At 43.2% G+C, this 17,641-nt stretch overlaps 1 protein-coding gene across 2 annotated transcripts in view; it reads left to right on the plus strand.

Moving 5' to 3' along the window:
- Window positions 1-4,376: 4,376 nt before the first annotated feature.
- Window positions 4,377-17,641, plus strand: part of STT3B (STT3 oligosaccharyltransferase complex catalytic subunit B) — a 53,240-nt gene continuing 39,975 nt past the window's right edge. The window contains exon 1 of one of the 2 annotated variants that reach the window (XM_075053075.1): window positions 4,377-4,863. In XM_075053075.1, the coding sequence (XP_074909176.1) occupies window positions 4,583-4,863 (281 nt within the window). In that variant the 5' untranslated portion in view covers window positions 4,377-4,582. The remainder of the gene's footprint in view (window positions 4,864-17,641) is intronic. The other variant, XM_075053085.1, reaches the window with a different exon arrangement.

Consider the following 17,641-nt stretch of genomic DNA (forward strand, 5'->3'; position numbering starts at 1 on the left):
ATTTACACGTATCCACAAAGGGTTGCACCTGCTTAATTAAACTGATCTAAAAATTATTTTAAACTCATGCCATTTTGTCTATATGTAGATTAATAGTTATTTTTTAAATGCATTAAACTTCAGATTCTCAAGGATAATTATGTGCAATAGTATTATGTTTTCTCTCATTTAAACAGTCATGCATTTTTAAACAATAATCATCTGAGCACATAGCTGAAATCAAGCATCCTCCATGACATCAAGTTAGGCTCAGCTGTGCTACTTACATGGTAATATTTTTCAGTTCAGGAAGTATTGTATCCTTAATTTCTAAAGCCATCCTCAAAAAAATCTTAACATCAAACTTATTAACTTGTTCATCTGCAGGACCACAAAGCTGGAAGGACTGTTTAAAATACTTGTTTATTCACCTCAAACCTGAACTGCTCTTCAAATGGCTTTCTAAACTAAGGTACCTACTCCCATTAATAAATGCTGCTGAATTGTTACCAACAAAGTTTGGTGAAAGGTATGAATTGTTCCCACCATCCATGAGTTTGTACTTCTGATTAATAATTTATTACCTGGATGTGTCCATGTGCAGTTTTTTCTGCACAAATGTTGTTTGCCTTTCTTTCAATAGCAGACTGAACATCAGCAACACATGGTAGCTGTGTTGAGGAATAAGGAGCTCTCATCTGACATTTTCCTGTATGCAGCTCCACAACTTTCAAGGTGCTCTGGTTTGTAACAACCATAACATGAATTCTGCACTTGGCATTATTCCCTGAATAACTCCCATTATTAAGGAAGCTTGGAAATGTTTTTTGTTTGTTTGTTTTTTCCTTAAGGCATTTGGCTATTATTTTGCATGCTCAGAATAGGAAACTGATTTTCTATATGCCAAATGGTTCATAATCACTATGCAAAGCCAACTCCTCAGTCACTAATGTGGACATTTTTGTGGATTTTTTTTGTGTTCAAAGAAAACACCACCACACACAGTGGAAGAGATCAAACCAAATTACCTTAAAACAAATGGAAGAACGCAAGAGGATGGGGGGGGGAGTTAAAAAAAAATATTAAAAACCTCTTTCCCCATCAAGCTGTTAGTATGTGTTGAATGCAGTTTTCATTAGACATGTTTTGCATCTCCTCTACAGAAATGTACTCTCCATTGCTGTCATGGCAGTATAGTATCCAAATCACTGTCCTTCCATCTAACTGTGGGAGTCTATGAATTTCCATCTGTGTGCATTTGTTTGATCAATTTTATTGTAAGACAACTAAACTTGATTTCATACAAAAATTCAAACATATTTACAGAAACATTAATAAAAGCTTGTACTAGAACTGTGCTTTTGCTGCCACTAAATTTCATTGCCCAAGCTCTGAGGTATTCAACAGTACAGACTTTTGAACGGTTTGAAAATGAATAGGCAACAATATCATTTGCTACCAACAACAAAGAAACACTTTACCAATAGTCAGCATTCAAATAAATCACATTGACTGGGCTTGCCTATGCTCTAAAAAATGTCTAATTTAACTCTGTCAATGTAGTCAGAATGATACAGCCTCCCTGTTGGATGTAAAAGTTATAGCACTGAAATATAAAGTCAACACCGTATAACCTTTATCCACACCATGATCTGCAATAATTTTTAAATAAGCCAGATTCCCAATCAAGGAAAGTTAACACTGATACTAAATTTTACATAAAAAGAAGTTCTAATATACACATTTTTTTCCCAGCTGATATGCATCATCAGCCCTTTTTTGGCTCCTTAACATCTAGAAGAATGACTGGAGGTGGGGGAAGACAAAAGTATTATATGTACAACACTACCATTTAAAGCAGCTCCTCTGCTGCATCGTTAAGCTTGAACTGCTGTTACCAAAAGACAGGATCCCAACTGCGAGGATGGAAATTGTAATTTCAGAAAAGTACACCAGGACTGAGCCTGTTGTAAAACCAGTCAATGCCTTTTAGAAAACACTTGATAGTTGCAGATTTCTAGTCACATTTGCTCTTTGTTCGTGAGCCAATTAAAAAAAAAAATCCTTCACTTGAAATGCCAGTTGGTCAGCTCATTAAAAAAGCCTCAGTGACAACACTAGAAAAGGGGCAAATGCCTAACTCAGTTTATCTTGAACATATTATTGGCCTATTTAAACAAGAATAAGAAAGAAAATGGTATTCAAAAAACAAAGAAACAAAAAACCCACCAAACAAAAACCATAGCCTTTTAAGAGCCAGATTCAGCAAAACTGAACCTTGGAATTTTCTGGAAGTTTTCCTAAGCCTTATTCTAAAAGAGTATGTAAAATGGAGTCCTTTAGGAGCAACAGTATAGAAAAGTGCTCATCTTAAAACCTACACACATCTTACAATACAGTAACTCTTGCTTTCAAATACAGTGACCAACTCACAGCTGTCAATTAATGCAAGGATTGAGGAAAAAAAGTTACATTCTCTACAGATTGTTAAACAGAGCTTTCCACTAAAAGAACAACTTTAACAGAAAGGCTTACTACACTCTGCTTTCAGAGAAACATACTGTTTTCCTCCTCTGGCAAATAAAATAAAAACAGAGACAATAGCAAGGACTAATTAGAATATTAGTCAGCTAAAGCCCCAGTATAGTGCCCATCAATATTAGTGAAAATGAACTCCAAATCTTTAGGACGTCCAAAAAGCCATGTTTGTGTATCAAAGAGAATGTCTGGAGCTCAGACAACAAAACCTAAGCTATTTAATGTCAAAAATACAGCCCTACGTGAAAGTCACAAAATGAGCTGTTGGTGTAAACAGTGCAGACAACCATTTATTTTTTATTTTGCCTGTGCTTAGTTATCATACTTCTTCTAAAAGCAGTCTCCTGCCACCTCAGAGTAGAATGAAGGTCAGCACGAACATTCAAAAAGCATGCCTGCAAAACCTCAGTAGCTTTCAGTTTTCTTCACTTTCTCCTTGTAACTGCAGGTTTCACAAAACACTTGAGGAAGTTACAAGACTCCCAAATACCATTTCATTATGAAGACTCCTAAACCAGAAGTCACTTAAAAAAAGCCAAGGTTTCCATTTGCCAGTGTCAGCACCAAGACTGGAAGTGCTCCCAGGAGAGGCAGGTGGGCCCAGACACCCTGCAGGTGGCTGCACCAGGGCGAGGGCTGCAGGCTCTCCCAGACTTCGGCCAGGCCTCACCTCCAGCTACTGCTCCTAGCTGCCCGAGGGTCAAGCTCTGGCACAACGCTTACTGCGCCCAACACGACTTCCACGGGGGTAATTAAACACTTGAAACAAACGATCAAAGGTACGTGAGCCCCAAGGAGGCAGGGCACCGGGGAGCAAGCTCATACCGTGAAGGACAAACAACAGCAGGCTCCAGGGCTCGGAGGCGGCTGGCCAGCGCTTAACGCCGGCCCAGGGCCCCCCTCAGGGGAGGGAGATGAGCCCCCAGACCTCTCTGGGGGCGGCTGGCGCCGCTGCTGCCACCCGCGGCCCCCCCGAAAGGCAAGGGACGATGGAGCCGTTACAACCGTTGGAGCGGCCCCTCGCGCGCCCGAGGGCTCGGGCACGCCTCCACCCCGCAGACTACGACTCCCGGCAGGCTCGGCTCGGCTCCGCGCGCCTCCGCGCAGAGCACGCCGGGAGCGGTGCCGCCCCGCCAGCCCACACGCACTGCAGCGCCCTGGCACGGCGCCGGGCGTGTTCGCCGTTCCTAAGGGCGCCCACGTGACTCGCACGCCTCGCTCCAATTGGAATAAACGGCCGCCAGTCACCGCTGCCTCTTTTTTTTAGCCCCCCCCCCCCCCAATGGCTGCGGGGAGAAAACAACCTCCCCTACGCGTGCTGCCACGCCTTCACCTCCGCCGCTCCGATTGGCCGCCTGGGCTCGCCCCGCCCCTTTTAAATACCTGTCGCTCTGTGACAGGTCGTCACGGAGTTCCTGTCGGAAGGGCTACCGCGGGGATTGGTCCCTCCCCCCCGCCATCCTCGCCTTCTCCTCGGAGCCCCGCCCCTGCCCCCGTAGCTCCTCCCGCGCTGGAGGGCGGCAATGTCAAACCGCTCGCTCGGGAGGACCCGACTCGCCGGCCCGCGCCAGCGCGCGTCCGCCCGCCCCCTCACGCCGGGGGGGTGGGGGGCTGGGGTCTTCGCGCGCGCGCGGCGGCCGCGGCCCATCCCCAGCGCCGGCCGCGCGCCTGTGGCTCCCGCGCTCTGCCCTCAACCTGCGCGCGCGCGGCTGCCGGCCCCTCCCCCCCGCCTCGAGCCCCGCCCTCGGCCTCTCGGCCCCTCCCCCTCTCCGTCACCGGCCCCGCCCCCCCGGGCTCGCCCGCCGCAAGCGGCCCCCTCCTCCGCCCCGCCCCGCGCCGCACTGGGACGGTGACGGCGGCGGCGGGAGGCAGAGCCCGGCCGAGCGAGGAGGCGGCGGCGGCGGCGGGGAGTCAGTGAGGCCCGCTGAGGGAGCGGGCGGGCTCCGCCCCTCCCCTGCCGAGCCTCCCTCCCCCTGCCCTTCCTCCCGCTCCCTCCCCCACCCCTCCTCCGCCTCCTCCCCGCACGCGCCAGGCGGAGAGGCTGCGAGGGAGCCCCGGGTACAACATGGCGGAGCACTCGGCCCCCGATAGCAAGCACAAGCCCGCCGCCAACTCCGTGGCGCTGCTCAACAGCCGCGCCGGGGCGGGCGGCGGCGGCGCGGCGGCGGCGGCTGCCGGCGGCCCCCCGGCGGGCGGAGGCGGCCTGTCGGGGGGCCTGTCGCAGCCGGCGGGCTGGCAGTCGCTCCTCTCCTTCACCATCCTCTTCCTGGCCTGGCTGGCCGGCTTCAGCTCCCGGCTCTTCGCCGTCATCCGCTTCGAGAGCATCATCCACGAGTTCGACCCCTGGTGAGTCCCCGCCGCTGCCGGACGGGACGGGACGGGGAGGCGGGAAAGCCGCCCTCTCTCCGGGCGCGCCTCAGGCGGGCGCCGCGCCGTGAGCCCCGGCGGCAGAGGTTGGGGGGGGGCGGCGGAGGGGGGACGGACGACGCCCCGCAGGCTTCCCCCGCCGCGGCCGCGGGGACGGCGGCAGGCCCCCGCCGCCTGCCCCGCTCCGCCACTTGGCGAACTTGCGCCCTGCCTGTTCCCCCGGCCGCCGGGCGGAGGGAGCCGAGAGCCGCGGCCGCCCGGGGAGGGGAGAGGGAGGCGGCGCGGACGGGACGCGCCGTGGCAGGTCGGAGGGAGCCCGAGGGGTCGCGGCGACAGGCGCGAGGGGCCGCCGCGGGGCTGGGGCTGGGGCTGGGGCTGGGGCCGGCCGGCGGGCGGGCGGCGGGGAGAGGGGAGCGCCGGGAGCGAGCGGCGGTGCCGGGCGCTTAGGTGTCCCCGCAGGGCGGGAGGGAGGAGGGAGCGCGGTGGCGGAGACTTCGGGGACGGGGAGGCGGCTGTCGCCCCGGATCCGGCGGAGCTGTGCCGGCTGGAGGCGGTGGAGTTGCGGCAGGACTCTCCGCCGCCCTGCCGAGGGGCACGGGGAGAGCTGTGGCTCTGGCAGGGTGGCGGGGGGCCGCCGGGCAGGAACCGGGGGCTCCGGCGGCCGCCGTCGTAACGGAGCGCTCGTAGCGAAGGTGGTCCGGGTCCTTCTGCCGCGGCGTTGGTCTCCAGATGCGCGGTGCGGCTTCTCGGAGTGGTCTTTCCGAGAGCCCTTGTCGGCCGGGGAGGGAGGAGGGTGAGGAATGCGCTGCAGGAAGTAATCTTCATAAAAGTGACTTGAGGGATTACAGTGAAACGGGTGACATTGATTTACTGCCAGGTGTTTCAAAGCGGCGTTTCTGAGCCCAAGGACTTTTGCTGTTTCCCACGCATCTTGATTTTTCTAAAGATTGCTTTCCCTCCTGTAGAAGCTGTCTGTTCTTTTCCCTGTTGGAGGGGACTGAAACCATTTTATGTGTAAGATCAAGAAATGCTGCGCTCGTTCCTTGCAGCAAGGCGAAGTGAAAGATGACGGGACTTGTGGGGCAGGTTTTTTAACGCAAAAATGTGACAATAAATTTTTGTATTAGTGGCCACTTCATTCTGGGAATCCGTGGGGGTTTTTAGAGCTTTAAGCAGGGTAGGCGGCAGATGACTTTAGAATAATAAATTCTCTGGTTTTAATTTAAAATTTTGTGTCTCGGGTCTTACTGTTAATCGCACGAAGGAAGGAGATGCTTCGTTTTGAAATGCATGGTAAACACTCTGTGTTAATCTAAAATTGTTACTGAAATTGTACTTATCTGCAAAGCATGCACTCCACTCTGATAGTTTCAAAAGCACAACTTCCTCTTTTCTGGTTGGTTTTTTCCCCCTCCCCCCCCCCGTAACCCATTCACAAATCATGGCTCAGAATAGTGGATTGCAAACAAGGAATTGCTTTGTTTTTAAATACTGTCTGAAGTAATACACGCTTTGTGATGTGAAAGCCAAATATCTCAAAATATCTTCAAAACATCGAGTAATTGCCCTTAATTTAAGTGTTTTTCTGCACACACAAATGAATGGAAGGAATGCAAACTTTCAATTAATAAAGTTAACAATGGGGGAAGCATAGTTAAACACATCTGCAGTGAGACTATGAACCTGGGGTTGGATCCTATGGAGTAGTTCTCAGGCTCTTCTAATCTAAATCTAAGCAAAAAGACTTTCCTTTCTATCATGGAGGAAACTTTTTTTTTTAAGCATACAACCTACGTTTTTTGTACAACTTTATCTGATTTTTATAATCAAGGCCCATCCTTGTTGGATAAATGGAAACTTTACAGTGTTGAGTTGCATAAATCTGTTATTAAGCCTTGAAGGACATTAAAAAAGGTGCTGTGGGAGTTAAGTTCATAGTCGTGGTATGTTTGTAAAGGTAGACTTCTGGTTTAAGCAATGTGTAAGTTGATGCAAAGTCATCTTCCTGAGTATGCAAACAGAAGGCATTGCTGCCTATGCTGCTGTATGTGCCTTTGCTAATTAGAGAATAGACGAAGATGACAAAACTCATTGATTTTAATGCAGGGCTATGAGAAGAAGTTGAAATGTCAAGAATCATGCCAGTATCATGTTGCTGCATGCCAGAAATAGTAGAGGCAAATGCACTTAAGTTAATTAGTAGGGAATAGAACCTAAAATGGTAGAAGTGAGGAAAAACAAAAGTGCTTTTATTGCACCAGCAATATTGGTGGAAAGAGTAAAAAGTTATGTTGGTCCTAAATGCTGTTGAGTAGCTAGGTAGGAATGGTTTTTCACAGTTGTAAGGGTCTTACAAGTCTGAATCTAATGTGGTAAAGGAGCTTATGAAAAGAGATTAGAAGCAGTGCTCTATTTTTATTTTTTTTAACCACTTCTTTAGCAGCTTGTCCAGGTAAACTGAATTTTCTTTTTTTTTTTTCCCTTCAGGATAGCAGCCATAGTCTTTGCTGGTGGAACAGTTCCATAGTTTTCTCCATTCCTTTGGCTTTTTCTGTCAAGCTTGCATAGGATGTCTTGCAATGTGTTGATAAGTCACCTATTCTCTAGTGTTCGTTTTGTGATCAAGAGAGGAAGCTGAGGTATATTTGATAAAATGAGGAGCATTAGGCAAATTAGTTATTCTTTTGAATGGAAAAATACTGTTGCCTCTGAGGTGTAGAAAGCTTTCTCATTTACTTAATAATCCAGTTTTCTGGTATGGACATAAGAAACTTAGGAGATCTGGGGTAGGAAGAAAGGGAGATTTGCCTTGGGTTTTGTACATATTAATTGAATCAAATACCACTTTTTTCTAACATCCCTTTCAAGTTGCATTTCTGACAGTAAAGTTTGGGTTTGATTTCCAGGGAGGGAAAGTTTGCTTGTTTTCTGAAATTACCCTCTGAGACTTACTCCAGCTGGCATTTCTTCCAGAAATGACCCAAATGTAGTATAATAGGGCAAGGCAGTAGAGAGAGGACAGCTTTTGCTTTTGGTCTCAATGCCTGTGTGAGGAAAAAACCAAACTGGTGTTTTGCAGTCACCATACTGTCACGAACTTGTAACCTGTTCATCATTACTAGGATTACTGGGGGTTTTTCCACACTCTTTTGTATAGTATTGCCACTTTATTTTGATTTATTTCTCATGTCTTGTTTACTTTCCATACTTGAGCTGGTCTAGAGACTTTGAAAAATGTGTGTACTTTTTGGCGGCTCCTAGGTCAGGTGAGCTGATACATGAAGTCAGTCAGCATTGACTTTAAGCTGTACTATGGACAGGCCTCCAGCATTTTTCAGGATTTCATTATCAGGCCAAGAACTTGAAACATGGACAGTGATGGTACACTGGGATGGACAGGTTTCACGTCTGAAATTTGGTTCATCTGTTGGCTGGTGTGGCAGCTGGGTGGACCAGGAGCATAATTTCCATGCTACGTACACACAAGTGCGCAGTGAAAGCTTTTCATGAAAGTACAACAGCATGTTTAACTCGGTTGTCAAGCAACATCATTCTGTCTGTCAGATGTTGCCTTAAATGCCAGGATGGCTACTGAACCAAGGCAACCAAAATTATGGAGTACTTGAACAGGGACTAATTTCTATGCACTGGTTTGTTTAAAGTACAGCTCCAGCATGCCCGTATGCCGTTTCATTTGGCCATTCGTATCATATATATACACATAATAATCTATATACGTGTGTGTGTGTATGTATACATATAATGTAGATATATCTAGCAAGATCGTTGCATCCTGATACTGCTACTAACTAAAACGGTAACAACCTTTGCTACATCAGTAGTCTTCAGGGAGTGCTATCAAAATAGTAACATTCATTGTGTTTGCACAGTTCTTACCATTAAGTCACACCTGTGAGAACTGTATCTGAATCATATCCCATGACATTAGATCAAACTTTTGTCTTGCCCTGAGAATTTTAAGTTTGCTAAACATCAGATTAACACGTTACTTTAGGAGTGAAAGCTGGTTTAAGCTGGAATGCAGAAGCTTATGTGTCTGAGCATGAGACCCTCTCCATACCAGTTTGCACATACAGGATGGAGCACCAGTGTGGTCTTTTGTCAGTTAGATTTGCCCACCTGCTACTCCCAGGAATGTTGTCTCCTACTGTCCTGCCCATTCCTGGTACTGAACAGCACTACCACAATCTCACATACATCTTTGCCTCTTCCAAACCAACATCACTGATTGCTCAAACCACCAGCTTTTAACTGTCATCAGGGTGACCATTGTTTATCATACCTCACTGAGGTAATGTAATTGTGCTAGTGGGGAGTGTGGTTTATGGATAGCAATCCGCTTTCTTGTCACTGATACCATCATCTACTATTAGTGGACTTTGGTGAATGGGGATGAACTGGTGAAAATAAACATAAGGTTGGTGTCACTGCTTGCATTTTGGAGGCAGACGAGTTAAAGGAAGTTAGGACTTTACGTTGGACACAGCCAAAAGGACAGGTTTTGCTAAGCTCAAATCATGTTTGCTAGATGGATTCTTGAGCTGTTATGAACTTTTTTCATTAATGAAAACATAAATTAACACCTATAAATATGATATGAAATCTTCATTAAAATAGAAAGTGTGACTCAGGTGAACATTAGAAGTGGTGTATGGAATTGATCAAACACTGGAGGTTGTGTAAATGTATTGATTTCGTTGGGAGAGAGTAAGGTTGTGGGTTTGTGTTGTAGTTAGCTGATCCAATGGTTGCCTTTTGGAGTAGGAGTTCTCTCCTCACCCACTGTGCAGTTCTGCTTTTTTCTTTGTGCTTGCTGTAAAGCAATCATGGTGAGTTGATTCAATTAGGTAAATTGTCAAAATACTGTAATATTTTTGTTCCCCGAGCCTGCCCACCATCAGTTTTTATATTGCAGTTTAATTTCTTATTTTTGAGGCAGAATATGAATATTGGGAGGGAATGTAAATGGCAGCTGATTTTTAGAGGGTAAACTGGGATTGAGTGATAAGGACGAGACATGTATACATATAAAAACAGACCATGTTAGGACACTGGAGCAACAGGAGTGACAAAAGAAGGGGTATGTAGCAGTGAATGAGAGTGCCTTAAGCTGGTGTTCATAAGGAGAAAAAAAAAAATCATGTAAAGAGGATGATAGTGTTGATAATCTCAATTAACAATGCTCAATCTGTAGGCTATGGCCAGATGTGGCCTGCCCAGATAATTCATCTGGCCATTGCTTGCTTACCTGCTAGTGACTTCTTGCTGGGCAGACAGACAGCAGATTGCGTAGTAAATGTGTTCTTGAGAGGTGGCAGCCACTGTCATCTCCAAACGGCTATCTTTCTGGAGGCTTTCAGCCCATCACATAATCTTGTTGAAGGTGACTACATGAATGTGGATCTGTTTAGGAAACATTTCCCACTCGCTTTAGGATTCTTTTCCCAAACATTTCTTTTTATTTATGATCTTTGACAATTTCCAGACCTTGGGAAGGCATTTGATTCCAATCCAGTTTGAATATAATCACTTTGGATTGATTTTGAGATGTTGCAAATGTCATGAGATTTATGTTGAAAACTTACTACAATATCTTCATGCACAAGATTTTTGATTCTATGAAATGAGAAGTACTCTATTTCTATTTTATAGGAATATATTTTAAAAGATTGAACTGTTCATTAACAGTAAGTACACAATTAAGTATTTTGTGACTTTTTTCTAAATGTAAGATACAGACGTAGTACATTTGAATGATAAAAGTTGTTTATATTCTAGTAATACTAATAATCTTAGCAGGATTTCAGGTAGCCAGGTAGCTCAAACTCATATCTGCCATTTTATTATAGTAAGAAAAATATTCTAGCATAGCCTCTGAATCTGATTTAGCGAGGCCTGTATGTTCATGAACGGCAAGTTTAGAGATTTTTATGTTCTTGGAGAATAGCCTGCCAGTATCTTCCCCTTCCCCCCTTTTTAATGAGGATGATCCAGATTAGGCATCTTTTTTGATCACTTCTATTGCAATGTTACATGGGTTGAGAAACTCTGTTAGCACAGGCTAGTCTTTGGCTTTTGGAGCTTTCTAGATTATAAGATAATAAGTCCTGTATGTCCAGGGACTTGAACAGCATTTCCTTGTTTAGGTACTTGGAAGGTGGTGTTTTGAAGCTAAGTAAACTTTTCTAGAAGGTTGATATGGTGTTAACACTCAAGAAGATGTGCAGTTGACTGTACTGAACTTCTCTACTGCTTAGGTAATTGCGGAAATAGGTAAATATTAGAAATTTAATGGAAGGAGGACAATCTGAAAAAAGAACATTGGACAGAGTTGAAGGCATAGCAGAGACCATGCTTTGTGAGTGAGGAGACCTCAGGCTAGATTTGATCAGTTAGGCTGATGCAGCTGAAAAGCGGTTCACCGTGTGGCCTCATAAAATAACATTCATGTAAGAATCAAACCTCTGCTCCATCTCTACTGTTATTTTCTCCCATCTTTACTTAGCAGGTAGCGTTTCTTTCCTCACTTGCACAACTTTTAATTGGGGTGAAAACTTCATCAGACTTCATGTGGGTGCAGTAATGGGGTTATGCATGAGAGTGTAGGAGGGGCAGTGTTCAAAAAACATGTGCAGAGTATGGTTGAGTACAGAAACTATCCCTACAGTCTTCTTTTGGAAAACATAGGAGGTAAGACAGAATGCTTGCAAAGTGTTGACCCTTTTATTGATTTGTGGGTAGCAGAATGAAACTTGAAAAGGAAAATGTATCGGAATGTTTTATGTAGACTAGGTTGAACTAAACCAGCAGTTTAGCTTTTAATGCCGTGATTTTTTTTTTTAAACGATCTTCAGCAAATACTCAAACACTTGACTAGCTAGAGCAAATGCTGTGATGAAAATCCTTGAATGGACTTTTCTTGGCATATATCCTATTATTTGAGCAGCTTAATATGTTCTGTATTTTAAACAGAAATTTGATGTGATTACATAGGGTTAGGGTGGTTTATAAAGGTTACTTATGCTTCCTATCACAATTCTCTCTCTAATAGTCTCTGGTTTTGGCAGCTTGTAATCCTAATACTCATGTTTTTATATCTGTCTCATGTTGAACTGGTGGGGGAAGGGGAGAATAAAAATTCTGGACAGTAAAGCTAACAGGAAAATTCAAAATCCTATAGGTACTAATAGTATGTAAATGGGTTGGGAGTAGTCTGGGTTTAGGCAGGTGTCTTTGCTGTTCCACAAGGATCTCTTCTGATTCAGTCAGGTTATTTCCCATTTAATGTCTATCTGTGCATTAATTTTTGAAAATTCCATTCTTGCAAGCCCTTTGAGGTACATTTGTACTGACATTTAGGGCTAATCCTGAGGGCTTCTTTCTACTTAGCAGAGCCATTAAAGCTGCTGCTTTCGGAGCTGTGGAGCCTGCACCCTGTAGCAGGGCATGCGCAGATGTTTTTCCTAACTCATTTAGTAAAACTTCTAACCATCAGTCTTACCACTTGCTTAGAGAACAAAGTGAACTTAGGACAAGTATTAGGTTCAGTATTGTTATAGTCTTTCTGTGCTTCACATCTGCAGTAAATTTTGTAGTAGGTCCAATGGATACACTTAATTTCTGGCCCTGTAGCTGGGCAGAGCTTGTGATCTTTATCTGAGCTGTTGCTGGGAATCAAGCTGAGGTATTTTTAATGTGGGTAGCTGGTAGGTCTGGGCTTGAGAGGTACCATGAAATTGACCCTAATGCTGCACCACACCTTACATAAGTTGAAGCAGCCCGAGGAATGAATTTAAGGACATAGATACAAACCAAATAGATCAGCTTCTGTATTTCTCAACTTACTGCTACTTTCCCAGGGTACAAGCTCCTTTGGCATATAGAGAATTAAATGCTTCCTATACTTCAAAAGTTCTTGCTATTAAGTGAGGCAATATCCCTGCGCTTTAGAAAAAGAAATGGTCTATTTTAAAAAAGGAATAACTGAGTGTTTGTACATGAGCGCTTCTAAGAGCAGGAAACAGTATTTAAAATGTCTGTCTGCTATGGGAGACCCAAGTCCAGTATCATATGCTTCTTTTTAAAGAGCCCATCTAATATAAATGACTGGTGTATGTGGACGGTAATGATAATTAATTCCGGGTGTTACAATGCTTATGATATCATTTTCTATGTCAGTTGATTTATATGGGTTATGTTAGTTTGTTAGGTAAAGAGCATGTTGGAGTTCTGCTCAGCTCATAATCCGTGAAGATAGAATTGCAAAACACCTTTTCAAAACTTCCCTCTCTTAAAACAAACAAAAACCCTTGGGAAACTACATTACAACTGAGGGTGTGAGTTTGGTTTGATTATTGATTTTTGGTGGTGTTCTTAATGGGATTGCTATTATCTTCTAGACTCTTTTCCACAGTATTTACATTTATTTGAAAAGAGTGGCTCACTGTATGGATGGGCACCATCTATCCTGTTTGTTGAATAGTAAATGGATTTTGCAGAAGGGAAAAATAGCATGTCGTTATGTAATTTTAAACTGTTCCAGCACACGTGGCTGGGCAGCCTACATTTTGTGAGTTCTTTGCTTTATTTTTTTCAGTCTCTGCGTTCATTTTTTGCGATTGTTATCCTATAAATGGTAGTCAACTTCTTTAAATCCATGGAGTGTGATTTTATTTATTTTGATTCCAATCTTCCCAATAGATGGATATTTTAAGGAAATCTAGGTATGGAAAGTACCTGTTTGATAATGCAGCTGACTGGGAAGACCACATGTGGAACAGAATACTTGTGTGGTATAGCTAGAGGATTTGAAAATACAGCAATGCATTTCCTTGATGCGGAAGCAAAATGTAACAAAACAAGCCTACTTGTCCTGAATACTTTTCTTTACATTTATCCAGCTTTTTTTTTTTCTGTAGTGTATTACATATGTCAAATGTGCTTCATTCCTATTCTAAACTTACCCCAAGCAGTATTTGGAAGTTCAGTTGAATAACTTAGATTTTCATAAATATTGTTTGGAATGTATATCTTGAAAAAGTTTCATCTTCACGTTGAAATATTTAGAGTTTATCATTTGGGTATTAAAGGCCTTTAAAACACCTTTAATTCTTTCTCTGGCAATAGATAAAGTGTCTTAAAAGTGCTATTCTTCTAATTTAGAAAGTCAGTGAAACAAAATTGGAGCTTTGGCATTATTATATTGATGTTAACAACAGAAGTAAATGGGTGTCTCTTTGGCTTACTTTATTGTAGAACAAGAGTCATGAAAGCCAGTGCAGTGTTTGAGTTCTCCAAGAAGTTGTGTAATGCTACTGTTTTGACTGTTTTATCTTATACAGCTGACTAGAATGATTTATCTAATGTCAGATGTCTGAAGTAATATTTGAAAAACTGTTGCATATGTCTCACAATTCATTTTACTCTGTAACAATTTTAATCTTTCATTTGCCAAATAGAAAATGGATTTTGACATTGGAGAGACTACCTTAAACATTTGCAACAGTATCTTAATTTGTGATGTCTTGGGTCAGCTAGTGATGACAAATGTAATTTTTCTCCTATGGCTAAACACGTTCAGGAGCCAAGGAATCTTTAGTGCTTTAATTTTGTAATCCACCACTGCTTCACCACACTTGCCCCACCCTCCCACAGTTAAGCCCAGTTTTTGCTTGGGAGAAGACTGGATGATATCTCTTGTGTAATTGTTTCATCACTGAATTTTATTTTCTAGCTTTTGCTTTAGTAAGTCAACTTCAGGGTCCCTTTTTCCTTATGCCTCCATCATACTCTAGTTTCAACACAGCATTCTTACCTATGTGCATTATGGTTTTGCTTTGTGATAGTATGTTCCATACAGTGCAATCTGCTGTCTTCTTTCAGGGCTACCTTCAAGGAGAAAAAGCCACAGAACAGCTTAAAATGTTAGTTGAATGGTACTTTTACCTGGGAAGTTAAGTAGTGTTGTCTTCTATCTCAATATCTAATATGCTGTGCTGGAGTACCTGTGGATATCATTTGCGCATTGAAAAACACATGGAAGATGATTCCAAAGGTTCTTTCGAGAACCTCCAGGAAGCTGCTGTGGCTGATAAGAAGGCAGTACAGAGTGTGTTGAGTAAAGCCTGAGTCTGAGTATCTACAATATAACAAGGTGCTGCTAAGCTTGTCTTTGCTGGTATAAATTGACCTTATTTGCATCTAATCAAGTGGAGCAGTTCTCTTGAATTTCCCATCATCTGTTGGACGTTTCCTGGGATAGTTTTCTGCTGTGTTAACAAGTTAAGGCAACTCGCAGAAATCTGAGAAGCACAGGTGTCAGGATCTCCATCTGGATGCAGGGAGAGGGGAAACTCCCCTTTTCCAGTGGCAGTGAGCTACTGTATTGGCACATCTTGTACCCTGATCTGATCTCAAGCATCCATGAGTTCTGTGACCAACAGGTCTTGGGCTATTGAGGGGTGAACATACCAATAGTTTCTGCTAACGCTCTTCTGCTGTGCTGTAACTGTTTAAAAGTTCTGCCAGAAATAAGATTGTCATTGCTTAAATGGTTATATGGGATGTTGGGGATCTAGAGCCAAATCCCTTTTCTGAATCAGGAAGGCTAACTCTGAGTTTCTAATTTAAATGCACATTTGTGGAGAGAGAGAGTTGAGGGGGCATATAGTCTGGTGGGGATTGAAGTGTGAAAGGTCCTGGAATAGACCAATTAAAAATTCACATCTGGAGAGTGCGGAGAGAGAAGATTTAGGATTATGTGACCTAAGAACTATCCCTTGAGAACTTCTGCTAGGTCCTTCCAACAACTCTCATGTATCCCCTGCAATACACCTCTTTTCAACCCTGCCTGAACTGCAGCTGATTGTCTTGCTTTAGTATCCTTCTTTCCCCATTCTTTTTCATAGGCAACAAGATGCCTTACTGCATTTCATGTGGCAGTGGGGGAGAAGGGAAAGGCATGGTACCTCAAGTCCGTTCTTGTTATTTAATAAATAAAATGGCATTAGAAATTAAACTAATCCCTTTTACTCTTCATTAATGTAAGACAGAAGGGCTGTAGCTACCAAACTGTATACTAATGTAGCCAGCTGGTCAAGGAGGTGATGTGTTTTGGAAAGGACATGCTCCTGGACATAAGAAAGATGAGCCAATGGTGGGTGTAGTCTGTGAATATTTCCGGAATAGCATTTGTGGCAGAAAGGCATCACAGCTTCAGAACATATGTGTGTGTAATATTAAGTCTAGCTCATCTTAATGATGTTTCCCCACCTCCATGTTTTTATTTTATTTTATTTTTTTTTAAAAGCCCCTTTAAGATCACTTCTAAACATGAATTGGATTTTACTAAAGTGGTGGGAGCACAGTGAAGTAGTTTGATAGCTACAATATAGTAAGACTAAGCAATACTAGAAATTCCATCACATAATGAGAAAAAAACAATGTAACTTTAATTTCACATTGTACATGGCAGGAATTTAATATTAATTACAAATACTGTCTTCAGTGCTGAGCACTGAGTCACTGCAGTACACTTAATCTGTAGTGTTTCTGTGAGGATACCTAATAAAAAGCAAATAATGTTTTGTTATTACACTTTTGTGTTTCTTGTGCGTAGTTTTTAAAGAAACATTGGTAACAGGTTGAATTAAATTCAGTGAAAACTTGCTTTTTTAAAGAATTTATTTAGACTTATTAGAAACAGTATGAAAGATAAAATGAATGTAGTGGATAACTGATTTTAAATTCTGCTTGCCATACTTATTTCAGAATAAATCAGGCATTGAAAGTGGATCAAGAATGCAAAATATGGTTAGAAAGATAAACTCAAGTCTGTGTATTGTAGGGAAGGATGAAGACCACTTTCTGCTGTCATCTTCTTTCCTGGTCTTTGTTTATTCTATTGGTGACATCCTATTCCCACATCAATTTCCTCCAGTGTGAGAATATGCAGTCACTTTGCAAACAGCTGGAAGACTTTCTGCCCTCAGCTGGAGGCTACCATCTCTTCTGTTGGACTGTATTAATAGATCATGTGAGTACTCCTAATCTGCTTCAGAGAAAAATAAGGTGAAATAGTTTAGATAATCTTTAGAGTGGTTTGCTTTTTAGCTGTAATTCAAGCTAATTTGTCTGATCTGGGTGCAAAAGTGGATTATGAGTGCTTCTGCACTCCTCTTAACTAGCAAAGGTCAGCCGAAGGGTAACTGCCACAGTTAAATTTGAGTGAGTGTATAATTGAGTACAAGGCATCCATCCTGGAGTTGTGATTCTCACCCCCCCCCCCCCCCCCCCGCCCTTTATTCTTTTGCACTTTGGGCTGTATTCATGCCTTTTTCTTTTCAGCTTTATTTGATTAGGGCATGATTAGATCTATCTCTAGGTTTCTGCAAACCTTAGGTGTATTGTTTGGTTTGTTCTACAGATAGCTATATATGTATAGCTATATATGTACATACCTACTGTGGAAAATTGCCTGGTCCCTGCTACATGCCTGATGAATGCAATATTTATGTCTATTTATGCCAGATTACTGAAGGGGTAAGCAGAATTTGAGCAGACACATTTAAATTAGATAAAATTAGGTCTCTAACCCAGCCTCAATCACTGGACAGAAATTGTTCAAGTTAGATAGACTGTCTGGTTCTGCTCTGGTGATGCTTTGTGTTATCCACTCTGAAACACTAATTTTTAGTTTTTCAGCATTCATTGTAGTAAAAAGTCAGTAAGTCAATAT

This window comes from Buteo buteo, chromosome 2 (assembly GCF_964188355.1).
Source record: "Buteo buteo chromosome 2, bButBut1.hap1.1, whole genome shotgun sequence".
In the NCBI taxonomy this organism is placed as follows: domain Eukaryota; kingdom Metazoa; phylum Chordata; class Aves; order Accipitriformes; family Accipitridae; genus Buteo; species Buteo buteo.